Here is a 15,978-nt window from a genome sequence, read left to right as displayed (position 1 = left end):
ACCAGTCTGTATACAAGTCTATGTGAAACCAGTCTTTATACAGTCTGTGTGAAACAAGTCTTTATACAGTCTATGTGTGAAACCAGTCTTTATACAGTCTATGTGAAACCAGTCTTTATACAGTCTATGTGTGAAACCAGTCTGTATACAAGTCTATGTGAAACCAGTCTTTATAGTCTGTGTGAAACAAGTCTTTATACAGTCTATGTGTGAAACCAGTCTTTATACAGTCTATGTGAAACCAGTCTTTATACAGTCTATGTGTGAAACCAGTCTTTATACAGTCTGTGAAACCAGTCTTTATACAGTCTGTGTGTGAAACCAATCTTTATACAGTCTATGTGTGAAACCAGTCTTTATACAGTCTATGTGTGAAACCAGTCTTTATACAGTCTATGTGTGAAACCAGTCTTTATACAGTCTATGTGAAACCAGTCTTTATACAGTCTGTGTGAAACCAGTCTGTGTGAAACCAGTCTTTATACAAGTCTATATGTGAAACCAGTCTTTATACAGTCTATGTGTGAAACCAGTCTGTATACAAGTCTATGTGAAACCAGTCTTTATACAGTCTATGTGTGAAACCAGTCTTTATACAGTCTATGTGTGAAACCAGTCTGTATACAAGTCTATGTGAAACCAGTCTTTATACAGTCTATGTGTGAAACCAGTCTGTGTGAAACCAGTCTTTATACAGTCTATGTGAAACCAGTCTTTATACAGTCTGTGTGAAACCAGTCTTTATACAGTCTATGTGAAACCAGTCTTTATACAGTCTATGTGAAACCAGTCTTTATACAGTCTATGTGAAACCAGTCTTTATACAGTCTATGTGTGAAACCAGTCTGTATACAAGTCTATGTGAAACCAGTCTTTATACAGTCTGTGTGAAACAAGTCTTTATACAAGCCTATGTGTGAAACCAGTCTTTATACAGTCTATGTGAAACCAGTCTTTATACAGTCTGTGTGAAACCAGTCTGTGTGAAACCAGTCTTTATACAAGTCTATATGTGAAACCAGTCTTTATACAGTCTATATGTGAAACCAGTCTTTATACAGTCTATGTGTGAAACCAGTCTTTATACAGTCTGTGTGAAACCAGTCTGTGTGAAACCAGTCTTTATACAGTCTGTGTGAAACCAGTCTTTATACAGTCTATGTGTGAAACCAGTCTTTATACAGTCTGTGAAACCAGTCTGTATACAAGTCTATGTGAAACCAGTCTTTATACAGTCTATGTGTGAAACCAGTCTTTATACAGTCTATGTGTGAAACCAGTCTGTATACAAGTCTATGTGAAACCAGTCTTTATACAGTCTATGTGTGAAACCAGTCTGTGTGAAACCAGTCTTTATACAGTCTATGTGAAACCAGTCTTTATACAGTCTATGTGTGAAACCAGTCTGTGTGAAACCAGTCTTTATACAGTCTATGTGAAACCAGTCTTTATACAGTCTGTGTGAAACCAGTCTTTATACAGTCTGTGAAACCAGTCTTTATACAGTCTATGTGAAACCAGTCTTTATACAGTCTATGTGAAACCAGTCTTTATACAGTCTGTGTGAAACAAGTCTTTATACAGTCTATGTGTGAAACCAGTCTTTATACAGTCTATGTGAAACCAGTCTTTATACAGTCTATGTGTGAAACCAGTCTTTATACAGTCTGTGAAACCAGTCTTTATACAGTCTGTGTGTGAAACCAATCTTTATACAGTCTGTGTGAAACCAGTCTTCATACAAGCCTATGTGTGAAACCAGTCTTTATACAGTCTATGTGTGAAACCAGTCTTTATACAGTCTATGTGAAACCAGTCTTTATACAGTCTGTGTGAAACCAGTCTGTATACAAGTCTATGTGAAACCAGTCTTTATACAGTCTGTGTGAAACAAGTCTTTATACAGTCTGTGTGAAACCAGTCTTTATACAGTCTATGTGAAACCAGTCTTTATACAGTCTATGTGTGAAACCAGTCTTTATACAGTCTGTGAAACCAGTCTTTATACAGTCTGTGTGTGAAACCAATCTTTATACAGTCTGTGTGAAACCAGTCTTCATACAAGCCTATGTGTGAAACCAGTCTTTATACAGTCTATGTGTGAAACCAGTCTTTATACAGTCTATGTGAAACCAGTCTTTATACAGTCTGTGTGAAACCAGTCTGTGTGAAACCAGTCTTTATACAAGTCTATATGTGAAACCAGTCTTTATACAGTCTATATGTGAAACCAGTCTTTATACAGTCTGTGTGAAACCAGTCTTTATACAGTCTGTGAAACCAGTCTTTATACAGTCTGTGTGTGAAACCAGTCTGTATACAGTCTGTGAAACCAGTCTTTATACAGTCTGTGTGAAACCAGTCTTTATACAGTCTGTGAAACCAGTCTTTATACAGTCTGTGTGAAACCAGTCTTTATACAAGTCTGTGTGAAACCAGTCTTTATACAAGTCTGTGTGAAACCAGTCTGTATACAGTCTGTGTGTGAAACCAGTCTTTATACAGTCTGTGTGTGAAACCAGTCTTTATACAGTCTGTGTGAAACCAGTCTTTATACAAGTCTGTGTGAAACCAGTCTTTATACAGTCTGTGTGAAACCAGTCTTTATACAGTCTATGTGTGAAACCAGTCTTTATACAGTCTATGTGTGAAACCAGTCTTTATACAGTCTGTGTGAAACCAGTCTTTATACAAGTCTATGTGTGAAACCAGTCTTTATACAGTCTATGGGAAACCAGTCTTTATACAGTCTATGTGAAACAAGTCTATGGGCGAAAACAATGCACTTGAGATGGAGGTTTTAGTGAAGACTGAAGTAAGCTTCTTCTATCCTGTACCTTCAGCCAAACTACCTCAACATGTTCTGGTCTGGTACAGGCAGTACTCTACCTTCAGCCAAACTACCTCAACATGTTCTGGTCTGGTACAGACTGTACTCTATCCTGTACCTTCAGCCAAACTACCTCAACATGTTCTGGTCTGGTACAGGCAGTACTCTACCTTCAGCCAAACTACCTCAACATGTTCTGGTCTGGTACAGACTGTACTCTATCCTGTACCTTCAGCCAAACTACCTCAACATGTTCTGGTCTGGTACAGGCAGTACTCTACCTTCAGCCAAACTACCTCAGCATGTTCTGGTCTGGTACAGGCTTCTTCTATCCTGTACCTTCATCCAAACTGAACAACATGTTCTGGTCTGGTACAGGCAGTACTCTACCTTCAGCCAAACTACCTCAACATGTTCTGGTCTGGTACAGACTGTACTCTATCCTGTACCTTCAGCCAAACTACCTCAACATGTTCTGGTCTGGTACAGGCAGTACTCTACCTTCAGCCAAACTACCTCAGCATGTTCTGGTCTGGTACAGGCTGTATTGTACCTTCAGTCAAACTACCTCAACATGTTCTGGTCTGGTACAGGCTGTACTCGAACCCATAGCATCAGTAGAGCTCTTTTGTGTCATACCCATGGATTTCTGTTTGTATCTGCTATGAAGTCATCTTGAATGTGAATAGGGACGATCTGCTTGAAGCTGGTTGCTGCTAGTGTCTGGTCTCTGGTTGGTTGGTTGCTGCTAGTGTCTGGTCGGCTGGTTGCTGCTAGTGTCTGGTCTCTGGTTGGTTGGTTGCTGCTAGTGTCTGGTCTCTGGTTGGCTGGTTGCTTTCTTCCAGTTAAAGAAGTGGTTTGATCTGTTTTGCACATCATCGTCAGACATCCTCCACTCTCCTCTTATCTCCCCTACTGTCTCTCCTCACTGCTGTCTGTCTGGTCTACAAGCTACTCTCTCCTCACTACTGTCTGTCTGGTCTACAAGCTACTGTCTCTCCTCACTGCTGTCTGTCTGGTCTACAAGCTACTGTCTCTCCTCACTGCTGTCTGTCTGGTCTACAAGCTACTGTCTCTCCTCCCTGCTGTCTGTCTGGTCTACAAGCTACTGTCTCTCCTCACTGCTGTCTGTCTGGTCTACAAGCTACTGTCTCTCCTCCCTGCTGTCTGGTCTACAAGCTACTGTCTCTCCTCACTGCTCTCTGGTCTACAAGCTACTGTCTCTCCTCACTGCTGTCTGTCTGGTCTACAAGCTACTGTCTCTCCTCACTACTGTCTGTCTGGTCTACAAGCTACTGTCTCTCCTCACTGCTGTCTGTCTGGTCTACAAGCTACTGTCTCTCCTCACTGCTGTCTGTCTGGTCTACAAGCTACTGTCTCTCCTCCCTGCTGTCTGTCTGGTCTACAAGCTACTGTCTCTCCTCACTGCTGTCTGTCTGGTCTACAAGCTACTGTCTCTCCTCACTGCTGTCTGTCTGGTCTACAAGCTACTGTCTCTCCTCACTGCTGTCTCTCTGATGTACAAGCTACTGTCTCTCCTCACTGCTGTCTCTCTGGTGTACAAGCTACTTTCTCTCCTCACTGCTGTCTGTCTGGTCTACAAGCTACTGTCTCTCCTCACTGCTGTCTGTCTGGTCTACAAGCTACTGTCTCTCCTCACTGCTGTCTGTCTGGTCTACAAGCTACTGTCTCTCCTCACTGCTGTCTCTCTGGTCTACAAGCTACTGTCTCGCCTCACTGCTGTCTGTCTGGTCTACAAGCTCCTGTCTCTCCTCACTGCTCTCTGTCTGGTCTACAAGCTCCTGTCTCTCCTCACTGCTGTCTGTCTGGTCTACAAGCTCCTGTCTCTCCTCACTGCTGTCTGTCTGGTCTACAAGCTCCTGTCTCTCCTCACTGCTGTCTGTCTGGTCTACAAGCTACTGTCTCTTCTCACTGCTGTCTGGTCTACAAGCTACTGTCTCTCCTCCCTGCTGTCTGTCTGGTCTACAAGCTACTGTCTCTCCTCACTGCTGTCTGTCTGGTCTACAAGCTACTGTCTCTTCTCACTGCTGTCTGGTCTACAAGCTACTGTCTCTCCTCACTGCTGTCTCTCTGGTGTACAAGCTACTTTCTCTCCTCACTGCTGTCTGGTCTACAAGCTACTGTCTCTCCTCACTGCTGTCTGTCTGGTCTACAAGCTACTGTCTCTCCTCACTGCTGTCTGTCTGGTCTACAAGCTACTGTCTCTCCTCACTGCTGTCTGTCTGGTCTACAAGCTACTGTCTCTCCTCACTGCTCTCTGGTCTACAAGCTACTGTCTCTCCTCACTGCTCTCTGGTCTACAAGCTACTGTCTCTCCTCACTGCTGTCTGTCTGGTCTACAAGCTACTGTCTCTCCTCACTGCTGTCTGTCTGGTCTACAAGCTACTGTCTCTCCTCACTACTGTCTGTCTGGTCTACAAGCTACTGTCTCTCCTCACTGCTGTCTGTCTGGTCTACAAGCTACTGTCTCTCCTCACTGCTGTCTGTCTGGTCTACAAGCTACTGTCTCTCCTCACTGCTGTCTGTCTGGTCTACAAGCTACTGTCTCTTCTCACTGCTGTCTGGTCTACAAGCTACTGTCTCTCCTCACTGCTGTCTCTCTGGTGTACAAGCTACTTTCTCTCCTCACTGCTGTCTGGTCTACAAGCTACTGTCTCTCCTCACTGCTGTCTGTCTGGTCTACAAGCTACTGTCTCTCCTCACTGCTGTCTGTCTGGTCTACAAGCTACTGTCTCTCCTCACTGCTGTCTGTCTGGTCTACAAGCTACTGTCTCTCCTCACTGCTCTCTGGTCTACAAGCTACTGTCTCTCCTCACTGCTCTCTGGTCTACAAGCTCCTGTCTCTCCTCACTGCTGTCTGTCTGGTCTACAAGCTACTGTCTCTCCTCACTGCTGTCTGTCTGGTCTACAAGCTACTGTCTCTCCTCACTGCTGTCTGTCTGGTCTACAAGCTACTGTCTCTTCTCACTGCTGTCTGGTCTACAAGCTACTGTCTCTCCTCACTGCTGTCTCTCTGGTGTACAAGCTACTTTCTCTCCTCACTGCTGTCTGGTCTACAAGCTACTGTCTCTCCTCACTGCTGTCTGTCTGGTCTACAAGCTACTGTCTCTCCTCACTGCTGTCTGTCTGGTCTACAAGCTACTGTCTCTCCTCACTGCTGTCTGTCTGGTCTACAAGCTACTGTCTCTCCTCACTGCTCTCTGGTCTACAAGCTACTGTCTCTCCTCACTGCTCTCTGGTCTACAAGCTCCTGTCTCTCCTCACTGCTGTCTGTCTGGTCTACAAGCTACTGTCTCTCCTCACTGCTGTCTGTCTGGTCTACAAGCTACTGTCTCTCCTCACTACTGTCTGTCTGGTCTACAAGCTACTGTCTCTCCTCACTGCTGTCTGTCTGGTCTACAAGCTACTGTCTCTCCTCACTGCTGTCTGTCTGGTCTACAAGCTACTGTCTCTCCTCACTGCTGTCTGTCTGGTCTACAAGCTCCTGTCTCTCCTCCCTGCTGTCTGTCTGGTCTACAAGCTCCTGTCTCTCCTCCCTGCTGTCTGTCTGGTCTACAAGCTACTGTCTCTCCTCCCTGCTGTCTGTCTGGTCTACAAGCTACTGTCTCTCCTCACTGCTGTCTGTCTGGTCTACAAGCTACTGTCTCTCCTCACTGCTGTCTGTCTGGTCTACAAGCTCCTGTCTCTCCTCACTGCTGTCTGTCTGGTCTACAAGCTCCTGTCTCTCCTCACTGCTGTCTGTCTGGTCTACAAGCTACTGTCTCTCCTCACTGCTGTCTGTCTGGTCTACAAGCTACTGTCTCTCCTCACTGCTGTCTGTCTGGTCTACAAGCTCCTGTCTCTCCTCCCTGCTGTCTGTCTGGTCTACAAGCTCCTGTCTCTCCTCCCTGCTGTCTGCCTGACCCTCCTTGTTGTAGTACTGTGGTGGTGCAGAGCGTCAAACTGACTTCAGGGGAAATACACACGCTGTCAGAGTGAAGAGTATCAGACCACAGGGACACGAAGTTACAAACATCCGCTAATGACGTGTGTGTGTGTGTGTGTGTGTGTGTGTGTGTGTGTGTAGGAGCCAGGCGGTACAGCAGGATGTCTATAGAAGCTGAGGCGTTGCTGCAGGAGGCTAAGGAGAGTATAGAAGCAGCTCAGAATTACAGGAGCGAACTACAACAACGCCTACATGGACTCAGCCAAGCACGCAAACAGGTAACAACAACGCCTACATGGACTCAGCCAAGCACGCAAACAGGTAACAACAACGCCTACATGGACTCAGCCAAGCACGCAAACAGGTAACAACAACGCCTACATGGACTCAGCCAAGCACGCAAACAGGTAACAACACACCTACATGGACTCAGCCAAGCACGCAAACAGGTAACAACACGCCTACATGGACTCAGCCAAGCACGCAAACAGGTAACAACACGCCTACATGGACTCAGCCAAGCACGCAAACAGGTAACAACACGCCTACATGGACTCAGCCAAGCACGCAAACAGGTAACACAACTACACTGGTCCAACCCTCACTCAACCAGGTAACAACACAACTACACCGGTCCAACCCTCACGCAAACAGGTAACAACACAACTACACTGGTCCAACCCTCACGCAAACAGGTAACAACACAACTACACTGGTCCAACCCTCACGCAACCAGGTAACAACACAACTACACCGGTCCAACCCTCACGCAAACAGGTAACAACACAACTACACTGGTCCAACCCTCACGCAAACAGGTAACAACACAACTACACTGGGTCAACCCTCACGCAAACAGGTAACAACACAACTACACTGGTCCAACCCTCACGCAAACAGGTGACAACACAACTACACCGGTCCAACCCTCACGCAAACAGGTAACAACACAACTACACTGGGTCAACCCTCACGCAAACAGGTGATAACACAACTACACTAGTCCAACCCTCACTCAAACAGGTGACAGGTAACAACAACTACACTGGTCCAACCCTCACGCAAACAGGTAACAACACAACTACACCGGTCCAACCCTCACGCAAACAGGTAACAACACACCTACACTGGTCCAACCCTCACGCAAACAGGTAACAACACAACTACACTGGGTCAACCGTCACGCAAACAGGTAACAACACAACTACACCGGTCCAACCCTCACTCAACCAGGTATTAACACAACTACACTGGTCCAACCCTCACTCAAACAGGTAACAACACAACTACACTGGGTCAACCGTCACGCAAACAGGTAACAACACAACTACACCGGTCCAACCCTCACTCAAACAGGTAACAACACAACTACACCGGTCCAACCCTCACTCAACCAGGTATTAACACAACTACACTGGGTCAACCGTCACGCAAACAGGTAACAACACAACTACACCGGTCCAACCCTCACGCAAACAGGTAACAACACAACTACACCGGTCCAACCCTCACGCAAACAGGTAACAACACAACTACACTGGGTCAACCCTCACGCAAACAGGTAACAACACAACTACACTGGGTCAACCCTCACTCAACCAGGTAACAACACAACTACACCGGTCCAACCCTCACGCAAACAGGTAACAACACAACTACACTGGGTCAACCCTCACTCAACCAGGTAACAACACAACTACACCGGTCCAACCCTCACGCAAACAGGTAACAACACAACTACACTGGTCCAACCCTCATTCAGATTAGAGGTCGACCTACTTCATGGCCGATTAATTACCTCCGATTTCAAGTTTTCATAACAATTGGTAATCTGCATTTTTGGACACCGATTCTGGCCGATTACATTGCAATGGGGCGGCAGGGTAGCCTAGTGGTTAGAGCGTTGGACTAGTAACTGGAAGGTTGCAAGTTCAAACCCCCGAGCTGACAAGGTACAAATCTGTCGTTCTGCCCCTGAACAGGCAGTTAACCCACTGTTCCTAGGCCGTCATTGTAAATAATAATTTGTTCTTAACTGACTTGCCTAGTTACATAAAGGTAAATAAAATCCATGAGAGGCCTGCGTGGCAGCCTGACTACCGAAGGCTGCAAGGAGCCAAGTTAAGTTGCTAGCTAGCATTAAACTTATCTTATAAAAAACAATCTTAACATAATCACTAGTTAACTACACGTGGTTGATGATATTACTAGTGTAACTAGCTTGTCCTGCGTTGCATATAATCAATGCGGTGCCTGTTAATTTATCATCGAATCACAGCCTACTTCGCCAAACGGGTGATGATTTTTTTCTTAAAATCAATACACAGAAGTATATATTTTTAAACCTGCATATTTAGTTAAAATAAATTAATGTTAGCAGGCAATATTAACTAGATAAATTGTTTCATTTCTCTTGCGTTCAGTGCAACAGAGTCCAGGGTATATGCAGCAGTTTGGGCCGCCTGGCTCCTTGCGAACTAATTTGCCAGAATTTTACGTAATTATGACATAACATTGAAGGTTGTACAATGTAACAGGAATATTTAGACTGATGGATGCCACCCGTTAGATAAAATATGGAACGGTTCCGTATTTCACTGAAAGAATAAACGTTTTGTTTTGGTAGTTTCCAGATTTGACCATATTAATGACCTAAAGCTTGTATTTCTGTGTGTTTATTATATTATAATTAAGTCTATGATTTGATATTTGATAGAGCAGTCTGACTGAGCGGTGGTAGGCAGCAGCAGGCTCGTAAGCATTCATTCAAACAGCACTTTCCTGCGTTTGCCAGCAGCTCTTCGCAATGCTTGCTTCACAGCGCTGTTTATGACTTCAAGCCTATCAACTCCAGAGATTAGACTGACAATACTAGTGTGCCTATAAGAACATCCAATAGTCAAAGGTATATGAAATACAAATGGTATATAGAGAAATAGTCCAATAATTCCTACAACCTAAAACTTCTTACCTGGGAATATTGAAGACTCATGTTAAAAGGAACCAACAGCTTTCATATGTTCTCATGTTCAGTATCGGTGTTGAAAAATCATAATCGTTCGACCTCTAATTCAGATAAATCAATTAGCTGAATAATCAGGGCCGGAACTAAAGACTGCACAGCCGAGAGTTCTCCAGGACCATTCATCTAGTATCAGGAAGATGTTACAGCCTTCCTCCCTCCCCCCACCTCCCTTCCCCTCCTCTCTCCCCCCCTCTCCTCCCCTCTCCCCGTTCGTTCCTCCCTCTCCTCCCCCTCTCCTCCCTCTCCCCACCTCCCTCCCCCTCCTCTCTCCCCCCCTCTCCTCCCCTCTCCCCGTTCGTTCCTCCCTCTCCTCCCCCTCCCCTTTCCTCCCTCTCCTCCCCTTACTCCCTCCCTCTCCCCCTTCCTCCCTCTCCTCCCCCTCCCCTTACTCCCTCCCTCTCCCCCTTCCTCCCTCTCCCCTTTCCTCCCTCTCCCCTCCCCTTTCCTCCCTCTCCCCTCCCCTTCCTCCCTCCCTCCCTCTCCCGCTCTCCCCCCTCCTCCCTCTCCCCTCCTCCCTCTCCTCCCTCTCCCCTCCCCCTCTCTATCCCCCTTCAGGCTAATTGTAAACGATGTTGTTATTTCCTGCTCCTCTAAAAGTAAAACAGAGAAAGAGAGGTATATGAAAAGAGAGAGAGAGAGACTCCCCCTCCCCCTCTCCCCTCCTCTCCTCCCTCTCTCCCCTCCTCTCCTCTCTCCCCCCTCCCCCCTCCTCCCTCTCCCCTCCTCCCTCTCCTGTTGTTATTTCCTGCTCCTCTAAAAGTAAAACAGAGAAAGAGAGGTATATGAAAAGAGAGAGAGAGACAAACACGACTCATTGGCCAAACCGGAGGCGGAGTCGTCCAACCCCATTCTATTGAGAACAGGCTGTTTAGTTCAGGTGAGGACTTCATGTGCGTCTGTAACATCCATCCATCTGGCAACAGATCAGAATGTTCTAGAATCCTGATTAAAACCAAGATGTCTCCGTCTCCGCCCCCCCCCCCCCCCCCCAGAGAGATGTTTCCATCCAGCTGACGTGTTGCAGGTGAAAGGCAGTGTGTGATGACGTAGTGTGTATAAAACAACTACTTCTGTGGTTCAATTCCCATCTACTGAATAGGGGGTGTAACGGTACTGGCGCTGAATCGTTCAGTACGGGGCCCTCGGGTTCGGTCTGCACTGTGAAACCCGGAACACATTAAATCTATATATTTTTTAAATACTGTGACGATGCTGAGTAAATCTGAGTTGAAAAACATTCTGTAAAAAAACAAACAGAGTCTATGTGCACGTTGTGATCAACATTCAAATGTTAGCTGGTTCATTTCAAACTGTCCTTTTGTGAGGCGGAGGATTCTCCATCCTTTAAATCTACATTTTGGCTTCCCAGTAAATTACAATTATTTTTTATTTTATATTTACAGGATGTAAATAAACATATCCAGGTGTTAGAATGGCCAAGTCAAAGTCCAGACCTGAATCCAATCGAGAATCTGTGGAAAGAACTGAAAACTGCTGTTCACAAATGCTCTCCATCCAACCTCACTGAGCTCGAGCTGTTTTGCAAGGAGGACTGGGAAAACATTTCAGTCTCTCGATGTGCAAAACTGATAGAGACATACCCCAAGCGACTTACAGCTGTAATCGCAGCAAAAGGTGGCGCTACAAAGTATTAACTTAAGGGGGCTGAATAATTTTGCACGCCCAATTTTTCAGTTTTTGATTTGTTAAAAAAGTTTGAAATATCCAATAAATGTCGTTCCACTTCATGATTGTGTCCCACTTGTTGTTGATTCTTCACAAAAAAATACAGTTTTATATCTTTATGTTTGAAGCCTGAAATGTGGCAAAAGGTCGCAAAGTTCAAGGGGGCCGAATACTTTCGCAAGGCACTGTATATAACCAATGGAACGGGTAGTACCTGCTCTATATAACCGAGAGAATGGGTAGTACCCCCTCTATATAACCAAGAGAACGGGTAGTCCCTGCTCTATATAACCGAGAACGGGTAGTACCCCCTCTATATAACCAAGAGAACGGGTAGTACCCCCTCTATATAACCGAGAGAACGGGTAGTACCCCCTCTATATAACCAAGAGAACGGGTAGTACCCCCTCTATATAACCAAGAGAACGGGTAGTACCCCCTCTATATAACCAAGAGAATGGGTAGTACCCGCTCTATATAACCAAGAGAACGGGTAGTACCCCCTCTATATAACCAAGAGAACGGGTAGTACCCCCTCTATATAACCAAGAGAACGGGTAGTACCCCCTCTATATAACCGAGAGAACGGGTAGTACCCCCTCTATATAACCGAGAGAATGGGTAGTACCCCCTCTATATAACCAAGAGAACGGGTAGTACCCCCTCTATATAACCAAGAGAACGGGTAGTACCCCCTCTATATAACCAAGAGAACGGGTAGTACCCCCTCTATATAACCAAGAGAACGGGTAGTACCCCCTCTATATAACCGAGAGAACGGGTAGTACCCCCTCTATATAACCAAGAGAACGGGTAGTACCCCCTCTATATAACCAAGAGAACGGGTAGTACCCCCTCTATATAACCAAGGGAACGGGTAGTACCCCCTCTATATAACCAAGGGAACGGGTAGTACCCCCTCTATATAACCAAGAGAACGGGTAGTACCCCCTCTATATAACCAAGGGAACGGGTGGTACCCGCTCTGTATAACCGAGAGAACGGGTAGTACCCCCTCTATATAACCAAGAGAACGGGTGGTACCCACTCTATATAACCAAGGGAACGGGTAGTACCCCCTCTATATAACCAAGGGAACGGGTGGTACCCCCTCTATATAACCAAGGGAACGGGTGGTACCCCCTCTATATAACCAAGAGAACGGGTAGTACCCCCTCTATATAACCAAGGGAACGGGTAGTACCCCCTCTATATAACCAAGGGAACGGGTGGTACCCCCTATATATAACCAAGGGAACGGGTAGTACCCCCTCTATATAACCAAGGGAACGGGTGGTACCCCCTCTATATAACCAAGGGAACGGGTAGTACCCCCTCTATATAACCAAGGGAACGGGTGGTACCCCCTCTATATAACCAAGGGAACGGGTGGTACCCGCTCTGTATAACCGAGAGAACAGGTAGTACCCGCTCTATATAACCGAGAGAACGGGTAGTACCCCCTCTATATAACCAAGGGAACGGGTGGTACCCCCTATATATAACCAAGGGAACGGGTAGTACCCCCTCTATATAACCAAGGGAACGGGTGGTACCCCCTCTATATAACCAAGGGAACGGGTGGTACCCGCTCTGTATAACCGAGAGAACAGGTAGTACCCGCTCTATATAACTGAGAGAACGGGTAGTACCCCCTCTATATAACCAAGGAAACGGGTAGTACCCCCTCTATATAACTGAGAGAACGGGTAGTACCCCCTCTATATAACCAAGGAAACAGGTAGTACCCCCTCTATATAACTGAGAGAACGGGTAGTACCCCCTCTATATAACCAAGGGAATGGGTAGTACCCCCTCTATATAACCGAGAGAACGGGTAGTACCCCCTCTATATAACCGAGAGAGAACGGGTAGTACCCGCTCTATATAACCGAGAGAAGGGTAGTACCCCCTCTATATAACCAAGAGAGAACGGGTAGTACCCCCTCTATATAACCAAGGGAACGGGTAGTACCCCCTCTATATAACCAAGGGAACGGGTAGTACCCCCTCTATATAACCAAGGAAACGGGTAGTACCCCCTCTATATAACCAAGGGAACGGGTAGTACCCCCTCTATATAACTGAGAGAACGGGTAGTACCCCCTCTATATAACCGAGAGAACGGGTAGTACCCCCTCTATATAACTGAGAGAGAACGGGTAGTACCCCCTCTATATAACCAAGAGAACGGGTAGTACCCCCTCTATATAACCAAGAGAACGGGTAGTACCCCCTCTATATAACTGAGAGAACGGGTAGTACCCCCTCTATATAACTGAGAGAACGGGTAGTACCCCCTCTATATAACTGAGAGAACGGGTAGTACCCCCTCTATATAACTGAGAGAACGGGTAGTACCCCCTCTATATAACTGAGAGAACGGGTAGTACCCCCTCTATATAACTGAGAGAACGGGTAGTACCCCCTCTATATAACCGAGAGAATGGGTAGTACCCCCTCTATATAACTGAGAGAACGGGTAGTACCCCCTCTATATAACTGAGAGAACGGGTAGTACCCCCTCTATATAACTGAGAGAACGGGTAGTACCCCCTCTATATAACTGAGAGAACGGGTAGTACCCCCTCTATATAACTGAGAGAACGGGTAGTACCCCCTCTATATAACCGAGAGAACGGGTAGTACCCCCTCTATATAACCGAGAGAACGGGTAGTACCCCCTCTATATAACCGAGAGAACGGGTAGTACCCTCTCTATATAACCAAGAGAGAACAGGTAGTACCCCCTCTATATAACTGAGAGAACGGGTAGTACCCCCTCTATATAACTGAGAGAACGGGTAGTACCCCCTCTATATAACCGAGAGAACAGGTAGTAAGTACCCCCTCTATATAACTGAGAGAATGCCAAAGTTATCAATGAATTGAAACGGACACTTTTATCTACTGACTGGTTCTGTTCTGCTGCTCTCTGGGCCCACTGTTCCCACCCCATTATCTGGCACACATCTCTCTCCTTTCCCAGCTGTAGAGTCCAGTTTTGGGCCATTTTTCCCACAACCCCCCTCTTCCCCAGGGATGAGTCATCATCACTGTAATATGAGACGAGACAGGCAGGAAAAGCTGCTCTGTCACACACACACAGATTACCAGGATGGTGTGACGTCCGTGAGCAGTGTGTGTGCCTTAGATACTTCTGGCTTCTGGAAGAGAGGGAGTCAAAACATCCTGTAGTGGGATCTCTCTCTCTCGCTCTGGTCTCTCTCTCTCTCGCTCTGGTCTGTCTGTCTCTCTCTCTGGTCTGTCTGTCTGTCTCTCTCTCTCTGGTCTGTCTGTCTCTCTCTCTCTCTGGTCTCTCTCTCTCTCTCTCTCTCTGGTCTCTCTCTCTCTCTCTGGTCTGTCTCTCTCTCTCTCTGGTCTGTCTCTCTCTCTCTCTCTGGTCTCTCTCTCTGGTCTCTCTCTCTGGTCTCTCTGGTCTCTCTCTCTCTCTCTGGTCTCTCTTTCTCTCTCTCTCTGGTCTCTCTCTCTCTGGTCTCTCTCTCTCTCTCTCTCTGGTCTCTCTTTCTCTCTCTCTGGTCTCTGGTCTCTCTCTCTGTCGTCTCTCTCTCTCTCTCTGGTATCTCGCTCTCTCTCTCCTCTCACTCTCTCTCTCTCTGGTATCTTGCTCTCTCTAACTCCTCTCTCTCTCATACCTCTTATCTCTCTCCCCAGCCTGTATGCCCTCTACTCCCAATGGACATGTCATTGTATTCCAGATGACAATACTAGCTTTCCCATCCTTCACCGTCCCAAAATATACATTATCTTTGGCAACATCCCAAATGGCACCCTATTCCCTCCATAGTGAACTACCTTTGGGTCCTGGTCAAAATGAGTTCACTATATATAGAATAGGGTGCCATTTAGGATACTGCCCTTATCTCCACAAAACTGATAGACACCAGGAAGTGATGCAATGGCTCCAGTGAGGCATTTCCTGTGTCCTGCTGTCCAAACACACTGATCTCTGATAGTGTTCTATGTAGGTCTTTCCATCCTCATCCAACTATTATTTTCTCTTGTTTATCAGTGCAGCTCCTCTGCTCTTCTGTTTCCTTCTCTCTCTCACTCACTGGTCTCTCTCGCTCACTGGTCTCTCTCGCTCACTGGTCTCTCTCGCTCACTGGTCTCTCTCTCTCTCACTGGTCTCTCTCTCTCTCTCTCTCTCACTGGTCTCCTTCTCACTGGTCTCTCTCTCTCTCTGGTCTCTTTCTCTCTGGTCTCTCTCTCTCACTGGTCTCTCTCTCTCTCTGGTTTCTCTCTCTCACTGGTCTCCCCTTCTCTCTCTGGTCTTTCTCTCTCACTGGTCTCTCTCTCTCTCTCTGGTCTCTCTCTCTCTCTCTCTCTCTCTCTCTGTCACTGGTCTCTCTCTCTGGTCTCTCTCTCGCTGGTCTATCTCTCTCTCTCTGGTCTCTCTCTCTCATAGTCATAGTGAGAGGAGGGCTGTCAGTCAGTGGGTGTGTCCCAAAAAGCTCCCTATATAGTGCA

General features: G+C 46.4%; 1 protein-coding gene across 2 annotated transcripts in view; it reads left to right on the top strand.

Moving 5' to 3' along the window:
- crlf3 (cytokine receptor-like factor 3) overlaps positions 1–15,978 on the top strand; it is a 39,646-nt gene that overhangs the window by 7,263 nt on the left and 16,405 nt on the right. For both annotated transcript variants that reach the window (XM_036942059.1, XM_036942058.1), the window contains exon 2: positions 6,918–7,054. In XM_036942059.1, the coding sequence (XP_036797954.1) occupies positions 6,938–7,054 (117 nt within the window). In that variant the 5' untranslated portion in view covers positions 6,918–6,937. The remainder of the gene's footprint in view (positions 1–6,917; positions 7,055–15,978) is intronic.

This window comes from Oncorhynchus mykiss, chromosome 13 (assembly GCF_013265735.2).
Source record: "Oncorhynchus mykiss isolate Arlee chromosome 13, USDA_OmykA_1.1, whole genome shotgun sequence".
NCBI lineage: Eukaryota > Metazoa > Chordata > Actinopteri > Salmoniformes > Salmonidae > Oncorhynchus > Oncorhynchus mykiss.
The sequence above is the reverse complement of the archived record's forward strand: the minus strand, read 5'-3'. Positions and strand labels throughout refer to the sequence as shown.